This window comes from Helianthus annuus, chromosome 17 (genome assembly GCF_002127325.2).
Source record: "Helianthus annuus cultivar XRQ/B chromosome 17, HanXRQr2.0-SUNRISE, whole genome shotgun sequence".
NCBI lineage: Eukaryota > Viridiplantae > Streptophyta > Magnoliopsida > Asterales > Asteraceae > Helianthus > Helianthus annuus.
In genome coordinates, this window is record NC_035449.2 from 125216239 (window position 1) to 125238532 (window position 22294).

A 22294-nucleotide genomic window follows, 5' to 3' on the forward strand; every position below is an offset into this window, starting at 1 on the left:
TTCATGTTGTCTATAATCTTGATGGCTTCTCCCTTGAAATCAAAACATACAATGTAGTAGTGCTTGTGTTGTAGTATTGGAATGAACAACATGTCCACTTTCCTAATAGTTCCAAACTCGGTAGTCATCAATGTCGCGGCAATGTTTTCGCTGAAATTTTGTGCGCAGGTCTCTTTCTTCAGTTTTGGTTTGAAGTTGTTTTCTCCCTGCACAGAAACCAGCACAATGTGTTATAAACCAGCACCAGCACATTGTGTTATGAACCAGCACAATAATAGCATTTCATATATTAATAAAACATTAATTTTTCAAAACCAGCACAATGTGTAATAATCCAGCACATTTTGTTAAATGCGCTTTTTCTAATCTGTTATTAAAACCAGCACATATTAGAAAACATACCAGCATGTTGCATGGGCAGAAAACTCTTGCCGGCGAACCTTTGCTTCTGTAGACCTCTTCACTGTTTAGTACCAATGACCAAGCTGTTAGGACTTGGACATGTATGTATAAGTTCGGGTGAAGCGACTCCAGACATACCCTTGAAAGGTTTGTGTTAAATGCTGTCTCAAATATAAACACCCTGCATTGTTGTAATACACATTAGTTTAAATACTTATTTTTATCCAATTAAGATTTTGTTGGTTTTTATACTTACCAGGGGTCGTCAACTGTCGAGAACATCCATTCGGCTATCCTTACTTCAATTTTTTCAGTTTTTGTTTTTATTTGTACAACTCGCTGCATATATGGTGAACATAAAGGTTCGGCAGGGTGAGTTGTACGTTTGCTTTTCTTCTGGACTCCGGCATTTAGGTCTTCACCTATGAATTCTTGTTTTTCACTGTCTTTTTTGGGTTCCTTTTCTGGTGTTTTAAAAACCTCTCCTTGCCGTGCTGGTTGACCAGCAGCCTCATTTCCTTCTTTCTTTGCTGGTTGACCAGCAGTGTCACTTTCTCCCTTTGGTGGTTCATTAGCATCTTCACCTCCTTTCTTTGTTGTTTCCCCATCAGGTTTACCATCTTTAGCCTTTTCTCCACCTGCATCCTTTTCTTCTTCACCACCAACTCCATGATCAGCACCATCTTTTTTGCTGCTTGCTACTTGTTCTGCCTTTTCTATTTCTTTTATAACCTCTGGCCACATTGAACTGGTGATTCTGAAAGGAGTTGAATCAAATTGTGAGACCACCATTTTTTTTTGTGATTGGGTAAGTTTAACTTCATTTCCTTCTTCCTTTTCATTCCCTCCTTCTGTCTTCTCTCCACTTCCTCCTTTTTTCTTTTCTTCATTCCCTGCTTCTGATTCTTGCTTCTCGAAATTGTACTTTTCACCATATACTACCAATCTTTTTCTCCACTCATCCACAGCATCCACAACCTCATCACCTCTGTACTTTGTTAAACATTTTGTAATCATTTCGTGTGTTTCTTTGACATGCATGTCCAGCTCTTTTGTTTTGGTTTTTATCAGACAAATCCATTCCTGAAAAGATAACCAGCACAAATTGTAAAAGTAGCACATTTCAAACTAGCACAGTTTTACAATCCATTTAAACCAGCACACTTTAGCATATAAACTAGCACAATTTAACATTCCATTAAACTAGCACAATTTAACATTCCATTCCTGAAAAGATAACCAGCACATTCTTTTTATAAAGTAGCACATTTCAAACTAGCACAGTTTTACAATCCATTTAAACCAGCACACTTTAGCATATAAACTAGCACAATTTAACATTCCATTAAACTAGCACAATTTAACATTCCATTCCTGAAAAGATAACCAGCACATTCTTTTTATAAAGTAGCACATTTCAAACTAGCACAGTTTTACAATCCATTTAAACCAGCACACTTTAGCATATAAATCAGCATAATTTTTCAACAAATGTCATAAAAGTAGCACATTTTTTCAGTAATACTACAGATAAACACAATAAAATAGAATTTACCACTCCACTTGTTGGATTTGTAGGTGGAATTTGTGAGAGTTTTTCCTGGGATTGTGGAATGTCCAAACTTTGTGTAATGTTTAGAGATTCTGGGAAGTCACTAAAGTAACGATTTCTAGCTTCATCAGTTTCCTTCGAGATTTCTTGATATGTGGATAGAGGTTGTTCAGCTGGTGCTTTTTTCTTCATCTTCAGTTTTACCTTCAAATTCTTTCGTTTTTCATTTTCTTCTGTTTCACCAGTTGTTGCTGCTTTCAAACTTGTTTTCTTCTTACTCTTCACCACCATTTGAGTAGGTGTTTGTGTTGTCAAGGCGAGTTTCTGTGCTGGTTTCAAACTTGTTTTCTTCTTACTCTTCACCACATTTTCACTTCTCTTTCTTTTATTGCTTTCCACCACCGGACCAAGCTTTTTAATTGTATCATTTTTATGATACATTACAGCTGGTATCATCTTCTGTTTTGGATTTGTTCTTTGGTATGTATCATGAGCATAAACCAACTGATTGATTTACAAGTTAGTTTTTGTTATTATGTTTGATAAAAAACAATAAATATAGATCATTTTTAGATAACTACAACATACCACTAGAAATGTTATCGGCCCGATGTAATGTGCTGCTTTAGATTGGAACCAGCTTGTTGTCTTTCTGTTCAAGCAGTCGATCACGTAGCTGCACCAGTCAACATCCTTAATATCTACATCAGGTTGCAATGTTGTAAGGAATTTCATGTTGACGTTGCCACCGTGTGTGAGCTCTGCCATTATTGAGTTGAACATTACAAGAAAGTTCAGTTGAAATAGCCTTCCACTCTCCTTCTGTTCTTCCACAACATGAATAATATGATGCATTTTTGGCAGTTCATCATCAATTTCAAATTGATTTCTAAACTCTGCAACAACTGGATCACTCATTTTTGGTTTACTCAACTCCGTAACCTTCACTTTACCCATTGGTATGCCAAGAACTTCTTGTACAAGGTTAGGTGTTATCACTACATTATGTGTACCTAGATTCAGTGTGTTGATTGTAGGTTCATAATTGTTAGTGAGCCAGTATCCCAGATCAGTTGGTATATTTGTTATATCAAAGTTCTTCATGCTTTCAAATCCCATGTTATCTACTTCTGCTTTCTGTTCGTCAGATAACACTTGCATGAATTCAGCAAGGTTTTTTGGGCTGTTCCTGATTCTAATTCTTTTTTTCTTATCAAATTCCTTGAAAAGTGTTGATCGTATAGGTTCAGGGTTTGTGGCAACAGCTTTTAGTGCTGTTTTTTGTTTCTTTTCCGGGTGTTCGAAGTCACTGTCTGATGAGCCTGCAAGTAATTTCAGAAGAAACATAGTAACCAGCACAAGTTATAAAGTGTACTATATATTAAAAAAACAATAACCAGTACCATTTTGATCATTTAATACATAATAAACCATGATTTTTATAATTCAAAACATCATTGTTACATAAGGTTCAGAAAAACATGATCATAATACATAACAGCATTGATAACATTAGAAAACTAAAACAAACAACATAAACATGATGATCATAGCAGGAGCTGGCTAGATTGCTACTTCCTTCCAAAATTCTTGACTGAGATTATAGGTTTTTCCTCATCTTCTTCATGTTTAGGTTGTAGGATTGGGATCTTTTGTTTTTCATCATCTTCTTCTTTTTTGGGTTGTACAACTGAGATTTCAGGTTTCTCATCAATCTCTTCTTTTATGGGATCTGAAGGTTCACCACCAGAAGTAGGATGATTGGTATAGCTTGGCCACCAGATTGCTACTTCATTCCAAAATTTCGGACTCATATAATATTCCTTTTTTGTTGGTCTTACAACTTTTAGTGGAATGGGATGCAAAGTTTCATTATCAAAAGTAGGGATTGGTTCTCCTGGTTGTACAATTTGTAGTGGTTTGGGATTGTACAGCTCTGTTTTCACACACAAAAAACAACTGAAACTTATATTACTTATCTCCTGAATTTAAAAGTAGCACAGTCGGTAAACCAGCACAGATTTGGAACACTAAAGTAGCACTTGTGCTAGTTTCTTATAAAACACTAAAGTAGCACAGACGGTAAACCAACTAGAATTTGTGCTAGTTTACTAGAAAACACTAAACCCTTTGTGCTGGTTTCTTCTAAATCAATAAACTAGCACAGACGGTAAACCAACTAGAACTTTGTGCTAGTTTCTTAAAAAACACTAAACTAGCACGGAAGTTAAACCAGCACCGATTTCAAAACCAGAAAACCAACCACAACTTTGTGCTAGATATTTCTAAATCACTAAACTAGCACATAGGTTAAACCAGCACAGAAAATAAACCAGCACAAAAAATAAACCAGCATTATTTCATAAAAAACACAACGATCGATCTGTTTAATAAAATGCAGAACATGAATCAGTTTAGACATATTAAAACCCTAGAAATCTGTTCGTTTACAGATCCTTAACAAACCTTCGAAATCGTCATCATGTTTTGTTTCTTTATGCTTCTGGCTTCTTGTAGATCTCTTAGAACCTGTGTAATCGATTTGATTTCGAAGAAACTTAGAAAAACCGTACAAAATTGAAACGAATACACCAAAATGCAAAAAAAAAAATGGAACGTACTCTCTGAATCCATCGTTGATGCTGTTTTTGTTGTTGTTTGTTCGATTTTCGTCTCTCTGATTGTCGATTTTAGGTGATGTTTGTTAGCGATTGGGAAGTTTTGAGAGAGAGTGAAGAAGAAGTTTTTTTGAATCGTTGATAACTGCCAGTACTATTTGTTTGTTTATGGCAAAAATACCCCCGCGCGTTGTATTTTGTTTATTTATCTAGTTTAATATTAGGGATCTAATCTGGTCCATTGGTTGTTTAAACAAATGGTGTAGATTGCTTCTTAGGCAACTTAGGCAAAATAGGCTTCTTAGGGGAACCGCCCCCTATATATATAACTAATTAATTAATTAATTGATTTTTTTTAAACATGACCGTTACTCAACAGTCAAAACGTTGAATTCACCAAAATGTTTAGCAGGTTCGGGAGCTGACCATGCCAACCCGCCAAGCCTGCTCGTGGGTGTGGCGGCGTTGTGCTGGCCCGGGTTGCAACCCGTGGTAGGCTACCCGCATAGTGCCCCGACCTCCCTTATAGGCTTCTATAATATGTTTGGTGATGTAATGGAGAATCACTAGTTAGTTGTAAAATACGGTTTAAAGAAACAACAATAGAATCTTAATCGTGTACAACTGTTCATGAGAGGAGAATGACTATATTTCTAGCAATAACTGAACTAGATAGTGAGAGATTTGAAAACAAACAAAAAACAAGGTTTAGATATCCATGGGTTATAAATAAAACTACTCTAGTAAAATTTCATTGATGATTATCATGTAAAGAAAGTGTACTTACTAGGTTCCAACAATCCGGGTTGTATCTCCTTCAGTTTCCTCGGTTTTAAACAATCTTGCCATTCCAAAATCAGCAATTTTGGGATTCATTTGTCCATCTAACAAGACATTACTAGCCTTCATATCACGATGAATGATCCTTAGACGTGAATCTTCGTGAAGGTATAATAGTCCTTTTGCAATGCCTTTAATAATGCTATATCGCTTTTCCCAATCAAGAAGTGTACGTTTAGTTGGATCTACAAACAACATCATTTATTTGTTGTAAGAACGTATTAACTACTTAATAATTTCCTTTTCTATTAACTACTTAATAATTTCCTTTTCTTTACGGCACTATTTGTGACTTTATAGAAGAGTGTTTCAATTTAGAACATCCCACCTGTAAACCAATCAATTATTGCATTTAGTTGTATTTTGTTTATGTTTCTTCTATGCAATTTGTGATATTCAAAACAATGTGTACTCTAAGTAACTTACCAAATATAAATTGATCAAGACTTGCATTTGGCAAGAACTCGTAAATGAGAAGTCGTTCGCTTCCTTCTACACTAAAGCCTAGCAGACGAACCAAATTTCGATGTTGAAGTTTTGCAACCAGCAAAACCTCATTCTTAAATTCTAGGTCACCTTGTCCAGAATCCAATGCTAGTCTCTTTACTGCTATTTCGTTCCCGTCTTCAAGAGTACCCTAAATATTATATGATAGTATATGAACCAATGCAGAAATAATATCCCGCTTCTTATTTATTACAACAAATATCTTGTTTCGGCACTCTTGTTAGGTGTTGCACTCATAGTGAGTGCGTTTAAGAAACTCAACTTTTTGAGGCTTACAAATTTATAATCCTGTAAAAACATATAACTAGTTGTTTATGAAAATTAGTATGAGCTTTTAGGTCTGTACAAACATACAGCTTAGAGGAAGGTTCAAATGAAAACCACTAGTTAACGCGAAAACTTGAAAACTAACTAAAAAAGACTAAAAAACATACCAAAAAGTTTTTTTTTTTTTTTTTTTTTTGTTTCTGTATTATTCTTGCTGATGAAAATAAGCTTTTTGTATATTTTTACAAGTGATGAAGAAGTAATTTAATGTCTTATTTATTTATATAATACACGTTTAAAGATAAGTGCAAGTAATGGTTTTGTTTAGTGACGATTACCAAATAACGATTGGTTCGTACCTTGTAAACGGTTCCAAAACCACCTCGTCCAAGCTTATTTTCTTCGGAAAAGTAATTGGTTGCTATTTTGACGCTATTGAAGTCATACTGCAATGATTCTACAGTCCTAACATCCATAGTTCCGACTATTAGAAAGAAAGAGAAGTTAGAAGTTGCTTTCGGGACAATGTGTGAAACATATAGATGTAACGTTGTTTAGCTAAAGCCTAAAATAATTCCATTAACTGATATTGCTCACAATATAAACCATTAACCCTTACCACTAGTAGTGCTATTACTCCGAATAATTATTGCAGGTGGATGCATCGTTTGCTTCTTCTTCTTCCTCAATCTCATAACGATAAAAACTAAAGTGACAATGACAGTTACAATTACAATAACTATTATCACAATTCGTGTCGTGCTATTCTTTTTGCCTGCAAAGTGCAAAGTAATAAAGTGCAAATGAGTAATAATACCAAGGAAAATATTCAAAGTTTTATCATTGTTTTACTAAAATCCCTAAGTTCGTTTTTGAACTCAAGGATAGGTGACGTCTTAGGATAAGGGTCGAATGTTAAACAAATTTGGTTTATGTTTGTGCAATTCTTGACTGAGCAAATGGTTGGTTGGCTGACTATGGTGTTTCGTGGTAAGCCGAAGATGGTGCTAGGGCAGGTTTGACGTATACTCACATGTTTAATTCAAGGGGTAATTTTACTTATCCTTCTTTAAATTTACAAAATACTATATTTCTTTTAACCAAAATAAAACTTTCAATGCATAATAAATATCAAATTGACAAAATCTCATATCTTTAAAACACAAACTTTCAATTCGTAATACAGGGACCATCACATATATGGCCTTACAAACTTCATATACCCAATCTAAAATCTAAATTAAATATATATTCTTTCCTAAATTTCAAAATATTAAATATACTTGTTTTGATTTGTTTTATTAAAAAATAAATTATATATTTACTATTTTACCCTTTTTACTTGAAGTTTAAAACTTCAAATTAATCAAACTATCAAAAACAAACTACATTATTTACCAATTGAATATGCATGGCCGGCCCTGAGGATGGGCGAGGAGGACCACCGACCAGGGCCCGATATTTTGAAGGGCGCGGTATTCTAAAAAAAATCCGATATGTATATGTAAAAAAAAAATTAATACGATATACCCATACAAACACCAACATAAGCCCACTTACAAAACTATTTTTATGGTTTATATTAGTTAATAGCCCATTGGCATTAGGTTTAGACCTTTAGTGAGCCCAATACTCAATTTCGTTAAGGCCTAAGGGCACGTTTTTTCGAGCTCGAACAAAGTACACGAATTCTCAAGGCCGGCCTATGTGACTGATATAAATAAGATTCGGTAACAAGAAACTATAGTTGATTTGGTTGAGAAGCACCATAAATGAGTAATTGTCAATTCAGCCCGTGTTTTGATCTTATATGTATATTCAGTCCAAAATAAATAGTAAAGTACAATTTCAGCCCATGGGGTTTACACCGAATCATAGGTTCAGCCATCATTTGAAAAAATTCAACAATCCGGTCCCTGTGGTTACCGATTTCTAGCAATCAAGTCCCTGGGGCAAACTTCTGTTAGTCAATTGTTAGTTGACTTGGACATTTATGTCATTTTACTTTGAAAACAAAGGGCTATATGGTAATTTAGTATCTGAACACATCTTGTAACAAATATCATCCCCTGAACTCATAACATGAACCTTGTGATGTTATTTTACGGCGGCTGTAAACCACCACCCGATCCACTAATAAGAATAAATAGGATGTCCTTCAAAATCATATCACCATCCCTGCACTAGTTCTCTATTTCCGATAATGGTATGATTCAGATAATGAAAGCGAAGCAAAGTCACCCAGATGACTACGAGACGGAACTTGTTCAATTTGACGGTGGTTGTGGCGGAGACAGGATGGTCGTAAATTTGACTTCAACCACAAAGTTCAAAATTGGGGTTTTGCCATCCCAATATGAGCATGAAATTCAAAACTGATTTCAACAATGGTAACTCGACGATACATGCTTCTCTAAATCTAAATCATTTGCTAATAAACCAATATGTTCGTTAGACTCAGTAATCACGCTGTTGTTCAATGATTCGGTCTTAGTTTGATTCAGTGATTTCATTGTTTGTCACAGGCACACCTAGATCTAAAAACAAGTGTTATTTTGAAACTTGCCACAAACTAATATAGTCGGTTGCTTTTAGAATACAATAACACCCTAAATCCTAACTTACCATGAAAAATCTTATGAAATACGGAAGCTTAAAGAGAACTAAAGCCTAAAATGACTTTACAGACCACACTTACAGCTAATGACTGAATTTAAGCGATCAAAATTCAGCTGATTAATAGTAATAATGTATATAATCAATTAATCATAAGACTTATGGACAAGCTTTTCATTTTAAATTTAGAGCATTAATTAGAAGGATGAAGAATATTAGGAGTTGCAGGGTTTATAAAGAAGACAAGAAACTTTAGGTGTTGCAATTTCGTTCCCTAAGGGCTTTTTGGTCTTTTACCAGAAATCCCAACATTCAACTAACGTCCGTTTGCCAAAGGGACAACGACTGGACTGTTGAATTTTTTCAAAGGAGGGCCGAACCTGTGGGTGTAACTGAAACTGTACTTTCCTCAAAAAAATTAAGGGTTGGGTTATGGAAAACGAGTGAGTTCATACCAGATTGGTTGGGTTGCAATCATTACTCCATTCCCCGCAGTTATGACAAATAAATCCTCAGCTGCCTTATTTTCTGTTGCTACACAATTCACCCAAGCCCCTAGCGTTAGGACAAAATTTAAACTGGCTTGTTGATGTGCCAGATGTTGAGCGTCGATGGAATTAAGGTCCGATTCTTGGGTGAAATCCTCCAATCTGAAGTTAACCATCACTTTATGTCCGCATGTTTGCCTACAACAAGGAGATTCCCTACCAATTGTGTCTTGCGGCGCTTTGAAGATCGGCGGCTTAGAAGCATAAATATGTGAAATTTTGCACGGGCATGGAAATCTGATGAATTAAGAGGGAATGATGGATCATGAAGTTATTTTTTTAGCTAAAAGTAGAAATCCTCAACAAATTGGGTTTTTTTTGTCGAAGATGTGAATTGTTGAAGAGAAAGGGTGTGGGAAAAGTGGAAAGTCCATAATTGTACAGAGAGATAGGGAGAGATTGAAAGAAAAGAAGGGTTGGTGGGATTTGGAAATGGAATGGATGGATGGGTTTATGTTATTTTATTTAGTTCAAATTTCTTTAGATTGAGTTTGGGCTTGTGTTAATAAAAATTGATTGCAGATTGGCTTTAATTGGATTAAATAATTAAGTGAATAAGTGGTTAATAATTTTTTTTCCTAAGTGGGGCGGTTGAAAATTTTCAAGGGGTGCGGGTGAAAAATTCCAAGGGGTGCGGTCAGGATTTCCGGCGAAAAATAACACTAAAAAATATTTTTTCATGGGGTGCGCCCGCCCACCCTAGGCTTAGGGTGGGTACGCCCATGACCTGATGTTAGGGTTTGATGAACAAGGAGGTGGATGTTGTTGGTAGGGAGAAGATTACCAAAATGCATATGATTCAAATGGTCAACCAGACGTTCAACAAATAGAAGATTGTAAAATGTTGCGAATTGCAGATGTTACAGGCGTAACACTGTGTTCCCGAGTTAAAAGAAAAAAAAGGATTCTTTCATTTTCTTAATTTTTTTCTTTCTAAATTGGAAAGATTAATTTTAGACAAAAAATTTCTCATTTTCTCTTCTTTTCTCTCCTTTAATGAAACTCTGGAATACAACTAAAAATTATTTCCTTCTAAATCTTTTCTTTTCTCTCATTTAATGAAACTCGGGAACATAGCGTAAATGTACAAAGGTTTCTTAGGGGCATCTAAAGTGCTATGAGTAGGGCTGCGAACGAACCAAACGTTCGGCGAACCGTTCGTGAACCGTTCGACGTGAAGTTCATTTGTGTTCGTTCGTTTACTAAACAAACGAACACGAACACGAACAAGAAATTTCGTTCGTTTAGTTAAATGAACAAGAATGAACAGAGGTCGTGTTCGTTTGTGTATGTTCGTGAACGTTCGGTAACGTGTTCGTTTGTGTTTGATACTTCATTAGTGTTTTTAGTTTTTATATTTAATTAAATACTTCAAAATTCAAACAAATTAAATATCTAATAAGTGTCGGTGTATTATATATTCTATTCATGATGAACGATTGTTTGTTTTTGTTTGTTTCCATTTGTGTTCATGAAGATTAGTTTGTTCTCATTTGTGTTCGTCAATGTTTGTTGCCTAAAATTAAAAAACAAACACAAACGAACACGAACAAGTTCATTTCCTTAACAAACGAACACCAACATAAAATCTCGTTCGATAAGTGTTCGTGAACGGTTTGCGAACACATATATTTCTTAACAAAGGTCTTGTTTGTGTTCGTGTTCGTTTGGTTCGTTTGCAGCCTAGCTATGAGGGTCAAACCACAGGGTTGTAAACTGACATTTATTCCTTTTTAATCATCAGTGTCCGTGATGCTTCCCATTTTTTATCATTTTCATTCATCCCTCTAACTTCGTCTAAAAATATCAGTTAACTCAATGCTATTTTTATCACTTTACATACTTCTTTTTCTTTTTTGCTATTTTAATCCACACACAATAATGTTATTTAGTAAAATGTATTAAAACATGGTTCGTTAGGTCCTACGCGTTTAGATGGACGTTTGAATAAGATAAATTATTTCCGTATAAATTTCGGGATAATAACCATAAGTAAAAGCTTCCATTCACCGAAAGAGTATACATCATTGGCAAGTTGGAGAGAGCATCAACACATCTCTTCAGCTTGAATCCCTCTCAAATGGGATTTCACAGACTTACTTCTACCATGTGCATGAGCCTAGCCTTTATAGGCCACCTCATGAGCATGAGGCACTCATGTGTGAGTATGAGCCCTCATACGCACGTATGAGCTCATGCATACGAATGGGCACATCCTCATACGCACATATGACTCAATCGTGCATATGAGTGTTCTCTTTATCATACTAACATTCAAACCTGTACAATATTCAATGCATGCTCTATCTTGCCCATTTGCACAGTGGCAGACACACATAATATGCACCAACAGATTCCCCCTTGTACGTCACTATCAAATCTTGCTCTTTCAAATATGAGAACCGTGTTTGAATATTCTGTAACTTCAATCAAGTGCTGTAAACATCTTCAATTAATTCCCCATTGATTGATGATTCGGGTTTGCATATGATCCAATGTATTCCCCCTGAAATGATTCCACACTTCAGTTATCTATTTTCAACGTTCCTGGCCCAATCCTCTGATTTGCTAAACTGCAATCAATGTAGTTTCTCCATTTCAACTTTCACCACATATGTGTTTGGTTTTTGATTCACTCCCTTGCTAGCTCAATCTCTTAATCTTCAAAAACCCAACTGGTAATTGATATAAACTTCGAACACCACACTGGCAAACTTCAAATTTGTGAATACCCACGAAAATCTGAAATCCTGTTTTCCGTAATCAACTTTATGCCCAACTTGAATGACTGATCAGTGAAAACGGTAATCTCCACAATCAGCAAATCTTTATCGGATAACAAATCATCTGGTAATACACTTTGATCTTCAAGAAACATTATTTTAATGATCGAATTCATATTCTTCCTCTTTAGTCACGATAGCAGATGTATAGCCTTCTTCGTTAGTCTGCAACAACTTAATAAACAAACATCATCATTCTACGGCGGTTAGTTCAGAAAAAAAACTCATTTGCTTGAAGATTAACCATTCTCACACTTTAGACAATCACAGAACTGTCAGGTATCTTTGAAAGCCCTCTGATATCTTTTAAGTATCGACAATGCTGATGCATCCTCCTTTGACGCTAATCCTTTTAACCGGCTTGTACGAAGACAAAGACATCAATTTGATCACGAACTTAAGAATCTGAACTTCCTATGATCACGGACTAAAGCATCCAAGATCCTATGCATCCCCAGTCAATTTGATCGGAACCACCAGAATACAGTTACATATTGTCTGAAATTTCAAAAACGCCGGAATTTCAATATATTCCAATGAAATTTTATTCCCCCTTATTTTTGCAAATTCTGACCTCTTTGTCATCATCTCCTGAATTTCCAAGAATTTCTCCCTCAACTTGGCAAATTCGAGTCTCTCTTATCTCCGAAAAACTTAACTATGTGGAATATGTGCCATTTTGCTCCAGAAAAGTTCGTTTTTCATCAATGCGGATTTGTTTTTCGGCCCACTAATAGTCACTTCACCAAATGATAAACATTCTGCATAGGTATCCATGACTACCCCACTAACTTCAATTCTCTGTGATTCAATCAGGTTAAGCATTCTCTGAATCCTCCGACTGTGTCCCCAAACAACTATCGTTAAAATCTCGAAAAAAAAATTCTATCACCATTTTTTTCTGGACACTTGTCTCATCCCCGAACTACCCATTTTTTAGGAATTTTAGCTCATGCGCGCGGATGACCCTCATGCTCTTGGTAACATGCGCGAGTATGAGCTCATGCGCTTGGTCTCATGCGCGTGGATGGACTCATGCGCTTGGACGCGCTGAATCCAATTTTTTGATCCAAAATCTTTATTTCTTCGAATTTGATGATGATTCTTCCACAGAGTGGTGCAGGAATCAATTTTTGTCAATCCTATGGCTTAAATTTGACTTTTCATCTTTGAATTGACCTTTAATTTTGATAAAAACGTGTCTACACCTTCATTTTTATGTCTAAACCACAAAATCATGAGTGTAGGTGATTTAAACGATGACTAGTTTGATTGAATCGGTATCGTAGCTCTGATACCCTTGTTAAAACATGGACCGTTGTGTCCTACGCGTTTAGACGAAAGTTTGGATAAGATAAAACTAATGCGGTAGAAATTTCGGGATAATAACCATAAGTAAAAGCTTTCATTCCATACCGAAAGAGTATATATCATTGGCAAGCTGGAGAGAGCATCAACACATCTCTCCAAGTTGAATTCCTCTCAAATGGGCCCACAAACTTACCTCTACAATGCGCATGAGCCTAGTATTTATAGACCACCTCATGAGCATGAGGCTCATGTGCGAGTATGAGCCCTCATACGCATGTATAACTCAATCGTGCGTATGAGTGTTCTCTTTATCATACTAACACTCAAACCTAAACAATATTTAGCACACGCTCTATCTAGTATATTCGCATAGTGGCGGACACACATAATATGCACCAACAAAATGTAATTTAAAAAACACCCCCCCCACACACACATATATATATATAGGGAGAGAGAGAATCCACACCAAAAGAACCACACCACCATCATTACCAACAACACCTACCATAAACCACAACCACCATCACCCACTACCACCACTACCCACAACCACCATCACCCTTCATCACCCACAACCACCACACTAGCTACGGGGATGTTGAATCTTAGATCTTGATTTCGTCATGTTCGCCGGTATTTGTTAACATCCAAATCACAAGCCCTAGTCGCCACTTAAGACCACCGCCATTGTGACTAGATTCGTCAAAACCCTAACTCTTTACCACCATCGTCACTTGTTCACAAATTTAATATTAAAAGCGTCCAAGCCACAATTATTATCAGCCTGAAAAAACGAGGGTGACAGTGGGTGATTATAACAACCCTCCTAGAACTCTTAACGTGACCCTAAAACGTTCTTAAATACACCCCGTACGCGAGAAACGAGCACGAAATACCCTTATACTTAGAAAAATCAAAGAAAACAAAGTCTGGGTGTCGCCCGCGGGCCGCGGCCCACTGCTCAAAATCTGTTGCGGGGCGCGACAGCATGACTTGCCGGACACACAATGCCGACACGTGTCAAAGCTAGACTCGCTGACCCGACCAAGCTATGGCCTAGTGTAGAGTCCTCGCGGGCCGCGAAGACTGAAGCTTAGGCTTACGTGGGCGCGAGCCGCCTTAAATCTGGCCAATAAATAGGATCGATCGGCTTCACTTGAATTCATTCATTTCTCTGATTTCTCTCTCAATTTCTAAATAGTAGAAATTATACCTGGGCATAATACCCACTACAAAGCAAAGCTCTGGCTCGTTGTAAGTACTATAACCCTGTTATTACCCTACACGATCGATTTAGGGCTCCGTAACGCATGTCAAGGCTCTGCCTGACTCAGTCTCTATCTCGTGTTACACTCGATTGATCTAGGATTCCGTAATGCATGTCAAGGCTCTGTCTGACTCAGTCATTGGAATTCTGTCTCGAGTTATAAGGTTAATGTGATTTGGGTTATTTTACTAAGAAGTGTGCAATGTTTAATTTTAACAGATAATAACCAGGAGAATCACCAGAAAGCTATGGTAGTATCACCTAAATCTACAATGTGTGTACATCTGCTTTTTGCCACTTTTTTGTAAATTACTTCATGAGTCAAAATGTTTTATCAAAACCTCAAAATTTTGAAATAAATACTTAACACTAATTGAGTATTTGTGATTCTACAATTACTGTCGGTATGTTGGGGTTTTGTATACAAAATGTAAAAGACGTTACCATGGGACAATGAGATAGCCAATGAGTAATATGACCCAAAGGTCAGGTGTTGACAGTACTGAATGAGTAATTGAATAGATATAAGAAAACGTAATTGCGGATGCCCTCAATACTGTGAAGTTATAAAACTGTTTTGATTAAACTTGCATGCACTCGACAGTATTTCTTGCTGATAAAATCTTTTTAAAACGCGTTTCATGTAACAAAATGTGAAAGCCAATAGAAGCCAGCTGGAGAGCACTGAAGGCTTGGAAAAGTATATATAAAAGTTACCCAAATAAAAATGAGTTTTTATTTTTAACAATTAGGGTTATCCCTACAAATGTATTGTCAAAACAAACTTGGGTTTTATCCCAATGATTTATTATTATAAAAAGTTTGGTGTTTTACTATGATAAAAATACTTCTTAACTACGGTCCTGATGTATTCCGCTGCCAAATTAATAAACACCGATACCACTGATCTGGATCTCGCGACACCGCTCCCGGGGTTAGGGTCGGGGGTTACGTCAGTGATGGTGGTGGGTAATCGGCAATGGTTATGGTGTGGTTGTAGAGAGAAGAAGAAGAGAGCAAAGAGATATGGGGTCGGGGTTGGGTGGGTTTATTTGATATAAATACAAAATAATTTACTTATTTAAATAAGAAAATAAAATAGTAAAAGGGTAAAGGAAAAACAAAACAAATAGAAAAATGATCAAAATGTCTGTACTTTAACATTAAAAATATACGGGATTAGTGAAATGCACTAAAATGACAAAAATTGCAAAGGTCAAGGAAACATATGATAAAAAGAAAAAAACAAAGAGTAAATTGCTAAAATTATCCCTGAGGTTTTGGCATGTTTGCCAGTTTCATCCAAAACAACTTTTTTTGTACCATATTATTCTTCACATTTGAGATTTTTTGTCATTTTCATCCAAATATCTAATTTGGGTTATTTTTTTGGCATATTTATGGATGAAAATGACAAGAAATCCTAAACCTCAGGGACGGTTTTGACAAAAAAGTTAGATATTCGGATGAAAATGACAAATTAGCCTAAAAGCGAAGGGTAATATGATTCAAAAAAATTGTTTTGGATGAAACTGGCAAACATGTCTAAACCTCATGGACGATTTTGGCAATTTACTCAAAAACAAATAAAAAGAAGAGTGAATTGCCAAAATCGTCCCTGAGCTTTGGGCATGTTTGCCATTTTCATACAAAACAATTTTTTTTTTGTACAATATAGTCCTTCACTTTTGAGATTTTTTGCAATTTTCATCCAAACGTCTAATTTGCTTTATTTTTTCCATCAAACATTTGAATGAAAATGGAAAAAATCACAAATTTCAGGGACGATTTTGGCAAAAAAAGTCAGACGTTTGGATGAAAATGGAAAAAAAAATCCCAAAAGTGAAGGACTATATGGTACAAAAATGTTGTTTTGGATGAAAATGGCAAAAATGCCCGAACCTCAAGGTCGATTTTGACAATTTACTCTAAAAAGAATGTTATTGTCACTAATAACTGGGCCACCAGCTTATAAACAGACCTGGGTCTTACAAATTGGGCATCTTCGCTAAACATTTATTCACGCAAATTGAACAATCGTCATATGCGGCGATGGGGGCTTGGGATTCTTCCTGCTGCTGGTGGATGTGGGTCTGTATGTCATAGAGGAGAGGAGGAGGTGTGTGGTGTGGTAGAGCGAGAGAGAAGACGTCGTCGTCGGTGGGGCGAGTAGGAAATGGAAGAGGATGATTGAGTCAAGGGAAATGAAGAGGAGGTATAGTGACAGAACAAGAGAGATGACAGCCACTTTAAGGGGGTGTTCGACTAAGCTTTTCAACATCTTCTTATAACGTATTGACTTTTACAAAAAACTAATAAGGAGAAAAAGTGTTTGGCAAACTCATAAGCACTTTTCAAAATGACTTTTTACATAGGGAGGAAAAGTTAGTTTTGAAAAGTTAAAAAGAGTGACTTTTTGAAGTTGCTTAAGACTTTTAGTCATTTTACATGAATAAGCTAACGTAAACACTTTTTAAAAAAACAACATACTAACTTATTGGCTTTTCTCATCCAATAATCTAATCCAAACATTTTTTTAAAAACTCATTTTCAAAAAGTCATAAGTCAATAAGTTATTTTCACAAAAAATCATTTTTGAGTTAAATAAGTTTAGCCAAACAAGCCCGAAGGAAGATGCACAGGAACTTATGGATGGATTTATGAAAATAGGAGATTTTAGAGGTTCAACAGAAATATGAAACTAATTCTTAATAAAAAATGCCTCGCAATTTCAAAAGCGCACCTAAATATATGTAAAATAATCATAGACTCAAAATGGGTCAACCAGTAGAAGAGTTCACAATTCAACACATACAATTCTATCTTTTGAACATGGTTGCAACTAGAAGATGGGTAGGCCAAGAACGTATTAAGACGTAGTCAAATTAATCCGATTTGTTTTTTTAGGATATTACAGATGAAGAAAATATAATACATACCTGGTGGGGGCGTTTGTTGTGGGACTGACGGAGACGACTGTAAAATTGGTGGTGATGATGGCGGTGAGACGACCTGGGCAGTACTCCCGTTGAAAAACTTATATGTCTCATACCTAAAGTTACACATAGGTAGAAGAACTCTTCCTCCAACTTTCCCATTATAATATTGTGCCATTCGATTGATTATATCCTCCAAGCAATCCATGCACTGTTGCTCCGATAGGTCTGGAATACACTGCATAATCACATAGATCGTCGTGAAACCTGGACCAGTAACGTTCCCAGAGGCAAACTTCGCAAGGGGAGCCGCAGCGGCGGCATAACCTCTCAGCTGCCTTAATAGTGGTGCCAAAGCACTATTGAATCTTTCGCTATCAGTTGCATTTTGGTGATTGCTTAGATACACAAACGATATTCGTGGGTTATTCAATATAATCTCGTTGGAGTATGTCAGGAAACAGTAGTCGTAGTATCCTATTGCTGCCTTTTGGTTTGGGCAGAGTTGTGGTAATTTAACAATGGAGTCATTAACACAACTGTCACACACATCTGAGTTGACGTCTCCTCGACAAAGCGCGACAGTGTTCACTGTATCATTTCCGTTCCCGAGGGAGAGCTTGTAGAAACCAAGGCCCCTGTTGGTGGTGGGGAGGGCGGGGAGGGCGTTGTTGAGATTACTTTGGTACTTACTGTTTACAGTATAGTTAGCCGCGTTTTCACAGAAATAGTAAACGAAATCAGGTTGAGCTAAGCTGGTGGTGGGATAATTTGAATGTATGAAAATAAAACATAACATCCACAACAGCAGTTTCCCTGCAAGGATGAACATGGTATAGAGAGAGAGGAGATGTAGAATAGTTAAGTAGTTGGGTAATAGATTCACGAGTGCTCTAGAGTTAGAATATATGGGTAATAGATACAAAGCCTTCATAGGTATTAACCGGGTCAGATGGATGATATGCGTAGAAGTAGGGGTGGCAACAAAAACCCAACCATGATATTTTGGGTTATTTTGGGCCTTTTTAAAAAATGAAATAAGTTATAATGGGCTGAGAATTTAGTCAAGATGGGTTAGAATGGGTTTTAAAATACTCATTTAAATTCTAACATGGGCCAGGATGGGTTTTTCACTATCCAACCTAAAACACATCAGACTTCATACGGGAGTTGTGTGACGCTTTTGAATCCCCTTCGTGGATTAAACTCTAAATCACCTTCTTCGTCGATTTCAAACTCGTAATCACGTGACTCGGTCTTCCTTCCTTCTTTCATCACCATATTAAACGTTAACACCCTCTCTACTATGCACAATCAACCTTTGAAGACGCATTTTTAGCTGTTTACAGGTAATTCTGCAACAACCATTTGCGTTTCTTGATTGTGTGATTGTAGTTCTTGTAATTAAATGAAGAAATTGCACTTTCGTTGCCTTTTAATTGAAGTTTTCTGATGGTGAAAATGTTGAAATTGCTATGGTTTAGAAAATATGGTTTCATGCCCACCAAGTGTTTGTTTGATGATTTGCTTACTCGGTTGTGACGTTTGGATTGACATGTTTTTGTTTTCGTTGCCTCTGCTGGTATCCCCAACATTTTTTCTTGCCTGCTGATAAGATTTCCATGGCGCAATTGGTGCAGCCGATTGCCAACGGGGCGTTTGTGTTGAGCTTGGATACCGATTTTGACGGGTGTATGCGGTTGGTTAGGGAAGTGACGTCTGAATTGCCGATTTATTTGGCGAATAGTTTGAATAGTCTGAGGTTAGAAGGGTAGAAAACGGCTGCGATTGAGATCTTGCAGCAGTTTGATTGGGAAGTACCCGATTGGGTGATTGTTCCGGGTGGGAATTTGGGGAACATATACGCGTTTTACAAAGGGTTTCACATGTGCAAAGAGTTGGGATTAGTTGATAGGATTCCGAGACTTGTGTGTGCTCAAGCTGCAAACGCGAACCCGCTTTATTTACATTTTCAATCCGGGTGGGAGGATTTTAGTCCTGTGTAGGCGAAAACGACTTTTGCATCCGCTATCCAGATTGGTGATCCGGTTTCTATAGATCGGGCTGTGTACGCGCTCAAGAATTCGAATGGGATTGTTAAGGAGGCTACTGAAGAGGAACTGATGGATGCGATGGCGCAAGCGGATGCAACGGGGATGTTTATTTGTCCGCATACTGGTGTTGCGTTGACGGCTTTGGTTAAGCTTAGGAATAGTGGTGTGATAAAGCCTACTGATAGGGCGGTTGTGGTGAGTACTGCACATGGGTTGAAGTTTACGCAGTCGAAGATTGATTATCACTCTAAAGCAATCCCGGAAATGGCTTGTAAGTTGGCTAATCCGCCGGTGAATGTGAAGGCGGATTTTGGGTCGGTTATGGATGTTTTTTTTGAATTTTTTGATTTTTTTGAATTTTTTGAATTTTTTGATTTTTTTTTTATTTTTTTTATTTTTTTATTTTTTGAATTTTTTGAATTTTTTTATTTATTTTTATTTTTTTTTGATTTTTTGAATTTTTTTTGATTTTTTTTGAATTTTTTTTGATTTTTTTTATTTTTTTGAATTTTTTTTATTTTTTTGAATTTTTTGACAAAAACCTATCTTGACCTAAACCCATTCTAACCCATCTCTTAATAAACCCATCTTAACCCAAACCCATTCTAACCCATACCCATTCTAACCCATTACCCAAACCTACCCAACCCACCCATTTTGCCACCCCTACGTAGAAGCTACAAGGAAACCAAAAGGAAACCAAAAACATATATGGTCAATGGTCCACCACGTTTATAGAATACTAGAGTCTATTGCATTAAACAAGGTCTACACGTAACACAAATTAGGTATCTAGATTATTAGACCGGAGGATATGGAGAGTCTCATTCCCAAGGGGATGGGCCGTCACGTAGACGTCACACAGGGGCGGACCTATTAAGAAAGTACGGGTTCCCAGGAACCCGGAACCCATTCGGTTTTTAATTTTTAGTGTAAATATACATAAAAAACTGAAAAAGAACCCATAAGTAAAATATAATGAGAACCCATAAACAAAAAAGCCTTGGTTCTGCACTGGTTATGTTCGGGGTATCCTCCCCAAGACACCCGGGTTCGAATCCCGTATGAGGCACAATTAATATTTTTTGTTCCGTCACCTGTTAGGGCATATGCTTGTTTGTTTATAGGAAAAGAAAGCAGAAGAAGAATGGTAATGTTTATGCTATATTCGAAAATCTTAATCTTTCCAAAATGTGGATTACCTACAACGTTAGATCTTTTTATCTATAGGTTATGGTTCGAGAAAACAACTTTGGCAGTGACAAAAAGAAGGAAGATTGGGAATTGCCATTGTTTGACTTCAACACAATAGCAAATGCAACAAAACATTTTTTCAGATGATTGTAAGCTTGGTGAAGGTGGGGTTTTGGGCCTGTCTACAAGGTAATATTACTCATAAGATGGGCAACCACTTCGGCCTAATCATGTTTTATTTACCAAGATCTATCATTTTTGAAAATGGAAACTACAATCTTACAATAAATGGTATGAGTTTTTGATGTCCAGTTGACTTTAACCAGTTTGACTTGTTCAACCAATTATGTGATGAACCTTACCCGATTCGAACTGTCGAACCGATCTGAAATTTTTTAGGTTCAGTCATATGAAATTTGAGTATCTAAAAAAGTGAACCCAGTAAAAAAAAATCCTGGATCCGCCACTAACGTCACATCAACATCCCATGAAGGATAGCCCTCCTTGCATTTTGAGGGGGGTGGAGAATGGGCTTACCCCACATGAATTTATTTTTAGTGTTTAATTTATTTTATTTGTTTAACTTTTATGGTTTAATTTTTATTGTTTAACTTTTTTTATTTTTTTGACTTTATAAAAACAATTCAAAATTTAAATAAAAATAAGACATAAAAGAAGATAATAAAATCCATTACATAACATAAATAAAAATTACATAACCTAAAAAAAATTACACTACCAAAAATTTATAAAAAAGACTAGATTTAAAATTTTATAAAATTACACTACTCGCTATCGTCTTCGTCACCGTCCCCGCCGTTTGCGTTGTTCCATATATGTTCTACCAAATCGGATTGAAGGTTCGCATGTGTGAAATCGTTGGTTAGCGAGAACGAGTTTAAAACCTGTTGCGCCGGATCTACCGGGACAGTATTCCCGATAGATGCATTCTCATCATACTCATAAATCGCCCGACCTTCGTCTTCAATAATCATGTTATGGAGTAAAATGCAAGCGTACATACAAAGGCGCAACCTCTTCGGTGTGAACGCACGTGCCGGTTGATCAATGATGGCCCATTTTTTTGTAGAACACCAAAAAAACGTTCAATGTCTTTTCTTGCAGCTTCTTGACGCTTGTTGAATTTTTTCCTTTTTTCGTCCTCGGGATATGGAATAGTCTTGACAATTGTGGAGTAAGACGGATATATTCGTCAGCAAGATAATACCCGCGTCTATACTCAACCCTAGAAACTGAAAAACTGGTGTCCAGACCAGTTCCATTAACGTCATCGCTAAAGATCGCCGATTGGTATAACACGTTGAGGCCGTTAAGTGAACCAGGGAGACCAAAGAAAGAATGCCAGATCCACAAATCTTGTGAGGCCACGGCCTCA

General features: G+C 36.6%; 2 protein-coding genes and 1 pseudogene across 2 annotated transcripts; 1 reads left to right on the forward strand and 2 right to left on the reverse strand.

Annotated features, from left to right (window-relative positions):
• Nucleotides 1-4294: 4294 nt before the first annotated feature.
• On the reverse strand, nucleotides 4295-9774 carry LOC110920983 (cysteine-rich receptor-like protein kinase 10). The gene is made up of 6 exons (XM_022165238.2): nucleotides 9258-9774; nucleotides 6806-6961; nucleotides 6546-6670; nucleotides 5839-6049; nucleotides 5360-5597; nucleotides 4295-4483 (listed from the first exon to the last, which is right to left on the reverse strand). Coding segments are annotated over exons 2-6 (651 nt in total). The 5' UTR covers nucleotides 6882-6961; nucleotides 9258-9774; the 3' UTR covers nucleotides 4295-4482.
• Nucleotides 9775-12066: 2292 nt separating this feature from the next.
• On the reverse strand, nucleotides 12067-18931 carry LOC110924772 (cysteine-rich repeat secretory protein 38). Its single transcript, XM_022168764.1, has 3 exons — nucleotides 18816-18931; nucleotides 17654-18405; nucleotides 12067-12215 (listed from the first exon to the last, which is right to left on the reverse strand). The coding sequence occupies exons 1-3, from the start codon at nucleotides 18929-18931 to the stop codon at nucleotides 12067-12069; spliced, it is 1017 nt and encodes a 338-aa protein (XP_022024456.1).
• Nucleotides 18932-19248: 317 nt separating this feature from the next.
• Nucleotides 19249-20043, forward strand: LOC110924771 (annotated as a pseudogene).
• Nucleotides 20044-22294: the final 2251 nt, after the last annotated feature.

What these genes read in the sequence shown, in the direction of transcription:
- LOC110920983 (XM_022165238.2), bottom strand. Translation starts at nt 6,881, where the DNA reads ATGAGATTGAGGAAGAAGAAGAAGCAAACGATGCATCCACCTGCAATA. An exon ending in GTTTTGGAACCGTTTACAAG is followed by an intron (nt 6,050 to 6,545) that starts GTACGAACCAAT and finishes TATAATATTTAG; the next exon opens with GGTACTCTTGAAGACGGGAA. An exon ending in TCTTGATCAATTTATATTTG is followed by an intron (nt 5,598 to 5,838) that starts GTAAGTTACTTA and finishes TGTTGTTTGTAG; the next exon opens with ATCCAACTAAACGTACACTT.
- LOC110924772 (XM_022168764.1), bottom strand. Translation starts at nt 18,931, where the DNA reads ATGGTGATGAAAGAAGGAAGGAAGACCGAGTCACGTGATTACGAGTTT. An exon ending in AAAAGCGTCACACAACTCCC is followed by an intron (nt 18,406 to 18,815) that starts GTATGAAGTCTG and finishes TCCCACCACCAG; the next exon opens with CTTAGCTCAACCTGATTTCG. An exon ending in ACAACAAACGCCCCCACCAG is followed by an intron (nt 12,216 to 17,653) that starts GTATGTATTATA and finishes TGTTTCTTGAAG; the next exon opens with ATCAAAGTGTATTACCAGAT.